This window comes from Varroa destructor, unplaced genomic scaffold, assembly GCF_002443255.2.
Source record: "Varroa destructor unplaced genomic scaffold, Vdes_3.0 BEIS01000004.1, whole genome shotgun sequence".
In the NCBI taxonomy this organism is placed as follows: domain Eukaryota; kingdom Metazoa; phylum Arthropoda; class Arachnida; order Mesostigmata; family Varroidae; genus Varroa; species Varroa destructor.
The window spans coordinates 14227743-14238751 of NW_019211457.1; the positions used below are offsets into that span (position 1 = coordinate 14227743).

At 40.8% G+C, this 11009-nt stretch overlaps 1 protein-coding gene across 1 annotated transcript in view; it reads right to left on the bottom strand.

The window, feature by feature from the left end:
* Past1 (putative achaete scute target 1) overlaps positions 1–10398 on the bottom strand; it is a 25850-nt gene extending 15452 nt beyond the window's left edge. The window contains exons 1-2 of the mRNA XM_022804014.2: positions 10073–10398; positions 1244–1429 (exon numbers count right to left, since the gene is read on the bottom strand). Coding sequence (XP_022659749.1) covers positions 1244–1313 — 70 coding nt within the window. The 5' untranslated portion in view covers positions 1314–1429; positions 10073–10398. The remainder of the gene's footprint in view (positions 1–1243; positions 1430–10072) is intronic.
* Between the last annotated feature and the right edge of the window lie 611 nt (positions 10399–11009).

The window sequence follows — 11009 nt, forward strand, 5'->3', positions numbered from 1 at the left end:
TCTATCGCTTTTCTGGAAGATTTTCGTAATATTTATGAGGGCTTTGGACGACTGGGTTTTCAAGTGCTAAAATGACTAAACGCTTTCAAAGATGCTTATTCAAATTCTGTTTAAATAACATTCTGAAGCTATAGAAGCGCTGAGAACATTACCATTTTTCAAATGTATCATATTTAGCAATAAAATGACTTCCAAATGTGTGCCAATTAATTATCAAGGTGAAAGACTTCCAGTTTTGTCCTAATCGCAAAGAACTGATAATTTACTTTTTGGTATACTGTCATAATTAACTATAACTAACAGTGTCCTCTCTTATGTTTTCGATAGATACGATTGAATTAAATGAACAAACAAATAAAAGTTAGATTGATATTTCGTTTCCACCACGGCTCTGTTCCACAAAACAACACCTTTCTTTTTCATAAATCGATATCTATTGTATGAAGATAGTGCATAAATATATATTATGCGATGCTGTTTTTGTTGTACATGTCCAATACACTAAAATACTAAGAAAGTTAAGGTGTTTTTGAAATGGTACTGATTGTACGGTATTCACCAGTTAGGGAATCTTATATTTAAGCGGTTCTATCGCAAAAATAGATCTTCTTTGGACAGGGATGATTATTATCATCCTTTTACTTTTTTATAGTTACTTGTTTGAGTGAGCGATTGCATTTACTTGACTAACATGAACTAACTTAATTTGGCACTTATTCAATTTAAATAGGGAACTGTTGCAATAATAATAATAATAAACTAAAACGATGTGCTCTCAGAGAACTTGATTAACAGTATGTTCGCTCGGTGCTTGGGTTTGCTCATATCAAAAATATATATCTATATATATATACATGTATACACCGTGTATAGGGATCCGTAATATGTAGAGGACCCAGAAGACTGAATTGGTCTGCCTTCTTCTTTCTTTCATTGCCTCGTAAAGGGTTAAGCGCCTTTTGACTCTCCTCAAAGGTCTATAAGTCCAGTATAACTTAGCATCATCACCATCATCACGCTGTTTTTCTGACGGCATGTAGCGTCTCCATATTCCGTCTCGCGTATCACATGCGCCTGTATGCCAATAAAAGTCATCAGTCTCGACGCGAAGTCGATTGAAAGCTCAGTTTTAACATTTCTTACCTTAGTTTTAGTGTGTGTTTCAGGAACTAACAGAATGAAGGCAACAACGGCATCAACGAGAGCAACTGTTTTCGCGGATTTTTCGTCAGTAGGTACTCACCCTCAACAACGGAAATGTACGTGTCGGCGTTCTTGTTGCGACTTTCGTCTTTTAAAATCCAGGAGAACATCCTTCCGCCGATTTATACGTGGAAATGGTGTGGTTTTTTCCGTCTTCCAAAGCGGTGCTCCGCTCGGCGCTTGGCTCCTGAGGTATGCACTAGTTGCCACTGCCAAGATATCGCCTCTGCAAAAATATAATAATAGAAGGGGAAGGCAAATGAAAATCCCGTTTAACAAAACTTCATGTTACCATGTTGACCTTGGGTAAAATATTAGATTGATTGACTGATTAGTGGCGCACGCGACGTAATAGAATCCAGTGAAAACATACGAGTGTATATATATATATATATATATATATGTATATGAATTTTCGGAGGATTCTGCAGAAGCCACGTACAAGTATCGGATCTTGTAGGACGTGCAGAGAAAGCTCTTGAAACTACATGTGTTGAGCTGCACACGAGCTGATACGGTATCTTTTGAATTTTTTTCTATCACTTTTTTTTTACAAATTTCGAAAAAAATTCGTGTGAAGTTGATTGCTTGTTCTGGAAGTTTAAGCTAAGTTGATTTGCGAGTGAACGTGTTATTACAGACACCTACTGGATTTTCGATCCTCTCAAGGATCTTTACGAACAGAAAACATACATTAAATAGCATACTTTAGTATGTGCATCTGTAATAACTAGCACTTCTCTAGTCGGGCGGAACATTCGAACTAGAGAAGTGCAAGTGTCCCTCTAACAGATCATATTTTTTTAACCGTAGTACTTAGCCTAATATTACAGTTTTTTATTGGTGAGTGATAGAATCAATGGCGTATCAAATGGGACGTCTTGGTTCAAGTGTTTCAAAATGTTGTTGCGTCCTGAGGTGTGCTTCAGACCAATGCGACGTACTGCGTTGTTGTACTGCTGGCTAAAGTAACTTTGGTACTGCGAAGAGTTCCAGAAATAAATAAACTCTCGAAAAGCGTGTATTGGCAATTTAGCAATGATAAGAACGATAAAGTCACGGCGTCGCGAGTCATAAACCATAAGATGGACACCCATACAAAATTCATTTTGAATCATCTGACCTTAGAGCTAACTTCAGTATCACGTAATTTTTCGCCTCCTGTGGGCAGCTAAAGGAGCCTATTTCAATTGAATGTCATTCATTCACCGCCGTACACAAGATGCCCGTTGGACCTGAACAAGTGTCCGGCAACGATATTCGAACGACAAGAATCAAACATCAAGGATTTGAGCGTTCGATTAGATGCATTACCACTGCTTAGCGTTCGGTGTAGTAACGAACGCGCGTTTGTTGTGATCAGGAATTACGCCAGATTGCTAGTACAGGCTTCAGTTTCGAAATGTTGTTGGTCGACAGCGTTACGGTGCCACGTAAGACGGAATCAACTTTAACTGACGTTTGAAGCTTGATAAATCGTAAATGGAGATGTGTGAACTTCTCGTCGATCGACTCGAAAAGTACTAACTGTTCATCGATTACTATTGTTTAGTGTTTAACTTAGCGCATCACTGTTATATATCTGGCAGTGTCGCGACAAGTTTCGAAAGACAACTTCATCTGATTAGTCCAGATGCATTTTCGTTCGCCTTTGAAACGTTCATATTGCTAATATTGTTATCGATGCGTGCCACTACATCGCGTCCAACAGCATCCCTATCAGGCCATGGCCGTGAGCAATAAACGCCACTGCAGTTCGTACTGCCTACCGGTCTAAGTTTTTCCATGTTCAAAATAGATACAGGATGAAAACGCTATTTTTTCTCATCGTCACTCAGCCGCCTGGCACACTCCTTTGTACGTATTAGAAATACGTCTACTATCTCAGTTTCTTCTACTTCTAACTGGCTGTATTGTCATTTGCTGTTTCTCGCTGCGGCATCGGTCGTCCGTGATCTATAATCTGTCGCGGCGCAAGGCCAAATAATACGTTATCTATCCTAACGCTCGGTCTATACACGCTCTAACGACGGCGACGCTGTACCAATAAAGGCAGAGACGCCCGCTGCAGTTACTGCGGGGCCGCTTTTTCGTGCGGAGTCAACCACGCAACTGTACACTACCGCCACCGCTAGCAGCACTGGTGCTAACATCAGGAAAAGTCATGGGCCGCACAGTTATTGGCTTTTACCGCACGGATACTGCTATATTTGAAGTTATGGTACTATACCGGCAATATCTTATCATTATTAATTATATGACACAATATATGGCTTGGAAGCACACGGCGCCATCTAGCAACAAGCACGCATACTTCGGAAGCTAACATAAACCGATTGCAGTACAGGTTAGGATGGTATGATCGCTGAACAAGCAGAGTTTCCCTCTAAACAACAAAAAACATCCAAAAGACCACGCTTCCTTTGCTCTCTAGCGATATGCAATAGGATTCTGTATTGGACGTGTCTCGGTCGCCGCCGCCGTCGCCTTTCGAGTGCATCTTTGTGGTCATGAATGGGCCAGGCAAGTGTGAGGCACACACACGCAGACATGACGTGGCGTGCCATCTTTTCGTTACTTTGCCACTAGTCACGTCGCACGGTTCTAGAGGCAGCTCACTGCCTTCTGGTAGCACCCAATAGAATAGTACCAACCGAACTGACGCTTGTGTACCATGACAACCACTAAAGCGGCGGCGCCATTAATGCAGTCTAACGGTAGTGCCACACAACAACCACGAGGATATCGCGGTGTTGAGCAGAACCAAAAAAGGGGGGAAAGAAAGATAACAAGAACGAACGGTTTGGCCCGTAACGTTGGAATTACGGCCGCTATGGACACGCCAAAGACCAATCAACACCGTTGCGAAAGGTCGTCGTTGATGCACAGACGACCGCGATAGCTTTGAACTCGCACAGGACCGAGGACGTAAAGAGGCAAGAGCAGGAAGAATACTCCCAGATGAGATAATACTACACTTCCACCTAATACTCCCAGTCGCAGCTCGCACAGGTCCCAATAGGTGACATGTAGGCGAGAAGAAGGATCGAACGCTCGTGGAGCATTTCGGAGAGCCTATAGTGAACACCAAGAAAGGCGAGGACGCAACGCAGATCTTTCGTGCACTAGCGAAAAAGAAGCTGCTTCCTCCGGCGGGACTTTTCAACAGACGCGTAAGGCTTAATACGGAGGGCGTAATATATCAATGGGAATTGTTAAGGTAGCGATATAGAACTTTATTCTGGGCTGGTTGACGTATACACATTTTTGACGACTGATGACTCAACAAGCACTTTTGATCCACCATTTCCTCCCCGACCTCATGTAAACGATTACAGTAGTAATAGTAGCAGCAGCGAATCCGACTGTCGATACAGACAGTGTCGTTGCAGTAACAAAACTCTGCTGCAACGGTTAGATTTATTTTCAAACGAACAGAAAATCGGAGCCCGTACAAGAGCAACAGCTGCGACGGTATTTGAATGAGTATAAAATGCCGGGACCAGCACAATGGACCATATGGAGATGATCCATGACGGTCAATAACAGACCAACCCAGTGCCCTGACTAGCTCATGGCCACTCATGGCTACGTGGGTAGTTCGATTCGATCGACAACGACGATAACCAAATTAAAAAAAAGTAACAGAAGTAAAGGCTTTAACCCAACAAATCGGTTGAATTTATTTAGTTAGGACGGTCGCTAATTTGCGGCAACAAATGAATCTCAAACTTGTAGATTACACGTGTAACGCATTAGTATAACAAGAAGGTACCTTGTGAGAAAAAGAGATACATTTATTATATATATATATATATATGAAAATATATATCGAAATGACTGATTCGTGTGAGAAAAACGCAAGGATCTGATGTTTTTAAAAAATTTTTTCATGCCGGAATTACTTTTGTTAAGGATTGTTTGGGTTTCAACGTAACAGTGCGATTGATAACCGCTACCCACTCTCTGTTTATTGTGGACCTTTATTTTTTTAAACAGATGTAGCATATATAATAAACAGTGTAGATACTTTGTGTAAATATCATGGGCGTTTCAATTCCGGCGCCCTAGCAATAACAGTTGCTCAAGCATTCGAACGAGTCCCCACGAAAAGCTAATCGGAAAATTTGTTGCGACAGATTTGCGCACACAGAGATACGCTGAAATGAGAGTGTTGAACGGCAATTGTTGTGCTGAATGGCTTATGGCGTATATATTCAAAAGCAGATACACTCGTAATACTAATAGTCATGATAAGATTAATAAATTTCGGAAGTTATCTATCGTTGTTATGAAAACGATAATTTCGAAATTAGAAATCGACTATATATATATATATATATATATATATATATAGTCGACAAGATACACATACAATAATATAAAGTCTGTGACCTTCTAAGTGTCGAAAACACCATTGGGTCAGAGAAGCCTATATTGACTTTTATGGGCTGTCGAATCTGACCGTAACTATCTGTTAAGGCTGTCTTAAGGCAACCCAAACGTGTACGGTCTTTGTGATTTCGTGTTAAAATCGATACGCTTCGGAATAATGTTCGCCTGTGTGCTAACATACCGCCAAAGGTAACATAGAATCTTGTGTATCTGTAATCTTCCTTTTCCTTTTACCTTGGCGTTAAATGTGTTAGGCCGCTAATAACCCCCATCAAGCACACCTGCCACATTATTTTCAAAAACATCCTTGAATATAAAGTGCCCTCAAAATCTAAGGTCAAAAAAGCATTTTCTTTACGCAGATAACAATATATAGTCATATAAATATAAAGCTTCCAAGCTGAAGGCCATCCGCAGAAGGACATCACTGAGCCTTCGCAATGGTACCGACGGCAACGTACGACATTGGTCTTCCTATTTAGCACCTACTGCATTCAGAAAGAGGTGATGCTGCTCGGTAATGCACCCAGACCTCCATTAATACATCAAGAGCGGTTGCTAGTGCAACTGTTACGCTGCTGTACTTCAAGTGTTTTTTAGTTATCATTTACGTAACAAAGGGTAAAAGGTCTGTCTATACATCACCCGAGAGACACCCCGCGATGGCAAATGAGATAGATAGGTTCTTAAGGATTAAGAAAATGCCCAAAAAGACTGGGATCTTAATCTATCTTTTAACTACCAAAAGGCTACTGCCTCCTGACTTCGATAAGACGCGTTTCGTTGATAAGTCGGCATCTCCATGAATAGTCCCGCATTAAAAGAAACGTCCGGTGACTCCTATGGTGCACGTATCTAGCGCTGATCTTTCACCAATTAAAGCACATAAGAATAAAAGGCAGTAGTCGTTTTTTAGGTCTTTTATAGAATCGTTGATGTGGTCCGCTCAAGATGGCCTCATACACTCAAGATTAACGTACGTGAGTAGCCATTGCTTGCAAACCCACCTTAGAGAGAGGTTCCATAACCATGGCATAGCTTTGCTAATAATAGAACGTACTAAAAGGTAACTTGATAAAACAGTTTCAATTCTGCTCACACTTGCTCTAAGTTAGCTCGTGAGAGAACGGGTCGTGTAGATATTACTAGCCTCAAAACGTTCAACTGTTGTAAATTTCAAGTTCCTGTAAGGCGCGGATTAAAAAAAAACGTGTATACGTTTTTACGTGTGTCCTGCCTTGAGTATGCCGAGTCTTTACTTAATCTGCGAATTCCTGCAGTACACAGATATTACTAAAACGTACTCTGATTCCCTAAATGTATTAGCTTAACGATTGCGGTTTTTATGAAAGCTCACGTTTTCTAGGTGAACTTAGGCATAATAGTACATCGATACTTGTAACAATTTAGCATACATTTAAGAATTCATGCAATTGAAGTCTTGCTTGAATATATCGTGTTTTATGTTTTCCGACTGATTAAGTACTTCTGGGGTAGCCAATGGTTAAATTAATGGCAAACCTGAAGAAGACTTCTATGCTTCTACAACGAGCAGATTCCAGATTCACTGAGTAAAACGTTGCGCAAGGTAGAGGCAGTGAGTTTTAAATAAGACAGAGAATCATAAAATTAATCGGAAAATTTTATTCTTCTGCGAAAATAACAATCTACATTATATAAAACATGCATTACTTGACTGGTCAGATCTCTGCTTATCAACAAGCTATGCATCGATTACAACTGGACCAGCTGCTGACTAATTGAAAAAGTCTGGACTTAGCGGAAAAAATTTAGCGCCATTACCGTTATGTTTGAGCTATTTTTATTTCGATTTAAGATGCAAAACTTGAACAATTTCAAGTAGAGCACCCATTCAAACACTCCTTCGTCGGCAGGTGAACTGACTACAAGTAGAGCGTTCACACGCCTCAAAACGAAATTCCGCATAGCTAGATCTTAGATTTAGTCAAACGTTTTTAACTTGCGACCATCAAAAGAAGCTGACGTATTTTTGTTGCTCTGAGGTTTCTATCGGTATTCACGTGAAGCGTTTCATGTTGTGTAAACACAACGATCATGGCCTTGAGATACGGTCAATCCAGAGATGACAAGCAACCCGCAATTGAATGCTGGGTCTCAGCAGCACACCTATTGAGACATAGGCTGCACGTAACTAGAATAGAGGCAGGAAACTAGGACAATTTTAAAGTACCAATGAGTACCAGGTATCTCTACAATCGCATACGTCATAAACACATCGCATTACTTATATTTAACTATCAGTTGTACTATCAACAAAATCAGGGTAATTGTAAGGGTTATCATAACTAAATACTACTTATTTCCTACAAGTATAATGATTACAGCTGGTACGGACACGAGTTTGGCGAAACAGTCATCAATTGCTTTTGCCCACTTCCTACCACTTTCTCACGAGTATCGACTAGTGATCTCAGCCAGAGGCATTTCCCATGATTTGCCTTTAGCGCCGATCGCTCGGTGTGATTTGTACTCATGCAGAAAACGATTTCAATTCATGAAATCACTGAATGAACGTTTTCATTGTCGTTGAAAACTTATCGTCTTTCAGGTGACATCAATTATGATACCATCAGTTCTTGATATTCGAGACAGCATTTAACCCTTCGGAATTATTTTCGCTCAGTACGACATATCTGCTACCTTTTGTTGGGGCAACATCGACGGCGGCTCCATGGACCGTCTTAAAACTACTATGGATAATCGACACCGTCACACGTCAAATACCTCTCCATAACTTATCAATATGATGAACTGATCTCATTAATTTGAAATCATAAGATGTGACTATAATCTTCATCGTTTTTGCTGTGAAAACCGTCGCATATAAGTGCATTTCCAGTAGCTATTAGTAGTAGCCCACCTAGCAGTTATTAATAACAATGACGTTCATTGCTACTCATCAACGTAATACTATTTCCTCTTTACTGGGCTGGAGCAGTATCTCCACGTATTTATTTTTAGTGTTATCCTGCGCTTTGGGCCAGATTGGCAGAAAACCCAGTTCAGATTGCTGCTGCTGCTACTGACACCGAAGTTGACTGCCGTTCCATCATCTTCTGCAAAAGTCATCGTCTTTCCTTTGACTTCATTTCAAGGGGTTCTGTGACACCCTTCTAACGGTATCCCGCAACGAACGACCTTATGGCTTTATAGTTCTGTCTCTCTAGCCCGTGAACAAGCCGGGCATTCAGCTAGAATCCTGTCTCGTTGGTGTCAAGCGAATTCCAGTATCACTGATGCCTTCAAGAGCGCACAGAAATTTTCTGCTTTATCGGCTGTTAACGGCATTTTAACGGCATAACAGATGCTGACGGCTGTGCTTGACACCAATAATAACAACAGTCATAGACCAAGCCAGCCAAGCCACGAGCTATGGCTCAACTAGCAAGCTCACTCACAATATATTACAGAGAACATCGCCAAAAAAACATCTGCCGGACGTAGCTGCCAGCGCCGTTGCAATTGAATAGGATCGGCCCATGGTGCGGCACATGTCGACATCTTTCATGCTGACCCATATTGAACCTTTCCTAACCGACCAAAAACCTGTATTCTGTATTAATACAATTTAGCCGATCCGCACCTTTGGCTAAGCAGATTGCACACGCGATTGATTGATTGATGCAGCCAGATTCTAAAGGTCAGCACAAAGAAAGAAAAATTCGCAAATTACATTGGCGGCAATAACCTACAGAGGTGAACATTTAATGTGAAAATCTTTAAATATTAAAAAAAAGTATCCAATACGAATAAATACTAAGTGAATAATTTGCCGAATTTAATTGAAGATGTGGAAGAGTTCTTATTTTGTTATAGCTTTACCCTACTAATTCTACTCTTAGATGCTGCAGTGATCGCACGAAGTGTCAACGAAATTCAGAATCAATGAACACCATTAAGCGAAGCATCAGAGGATTTGCATTTTACAAAGGTTAAATGCTAAGAATCCGCTTTCCAGCTAGCGCAAATCAGCATGCTTTTAAAATGTTTTGGTTAGTCTCATGGCTATAATCCAGCATCCATAACAGAGCAGCTTCGAAAATGTCTTCATGGCATCACATTCTTAGCGGCTCCGTTCTCCATTGATTTCTGCTTACTGTGATGAAACACACGTTCAATATTACCGCCATTTATACTCTGTCCTGTCTTCTTCCCAAGGCGCGGAATTAGCGCTAACCAGCTGTTTCAACTCGGGGACTAAAAACGGCAGCTAAAATGTCGGAGCTAAACGCCAAACAGCCAACACCTGCTACTGGAGTGCCAGCTACACCGCAAATCGTGGTGAGTGTCACCGAAAAGAACTTGTCCATATGGGTGGAATCTACGGTGTATTCTGTCGACCGGTAGGACGGGGTGGCAAAACTGGAACTTATTCGCGCCTCAACTTCAGTAGCTTTTTCTCGTCGTTTAGTTGCTGGTAGCTAACACTTACATGTATGGTGACGGTGATGATGATGATGACGACGACAAAGATTAACGAACACAGCGAAAATCTATGCAACTTCTAGTTCACAGTAGTCCGGAGTGACAGGAAGAACGCACTCAATTTGCTGACAGAGATTACTAGGAAATTGGGGGATTCGAGTGATTTTGTTGGCGATGAGCAGTGACACTAGGCACTCACTGTGTTCAAAGAGCGGTTGAGAGCGAAAAGGACTTTATACGAACGAGGTGGATTCAAAAAGAAATAACGTCGAGCGGGCACAAAGTTTCCTCTCTCAACAACGGCAGGATCGGTTCTGTTCACCCAGCTGTACAACGACGTGGCGGCGGTAAGGGGCGATCACTGTCAACCGGTGTTAAGAGAGAAAATGGCGCCAAATTTCGAAATGCGTCTGCTCTATGAGATGATGCAAACGACAAATGTGGGCTCATTCAGTATACAGGGTGATTACAAACGTGTTCTGTACGTGCGAGGTCGACAGGTAGACGGAACGCTTGTATGAACATCCTTTTGCTTTATCTAATCTATCTAACGAGTGTTCTAGCTAGCTATACCTAGAAAGCCACCAAACCCGTAGAATGTTATGGGCAAAGAAGAACATATAGGTGTTGACTGAATATACATAAAACTTTCAACTCACTTGTTTATAAGGTAAAAGCGACTTTCTAATCACTTTCGGCATATCTAATTCTAAAAGATATTCGTGAATTCTACATACAGTTACTGCTTTATTATGCACCAATAACAAATTATCTAATTAAAATAACCATAAACAAACCAAACTAACCCTACGTATAACATTGGTTGAATCTTAAAATGTTTGTTTTTATTTGTTTTTTTTTCATTTAACCGCGCCGTTGTTAATTGGTAACTTCATTTCTTATTATGACCGGAAATCACTGGAATATATATATATATATATTTT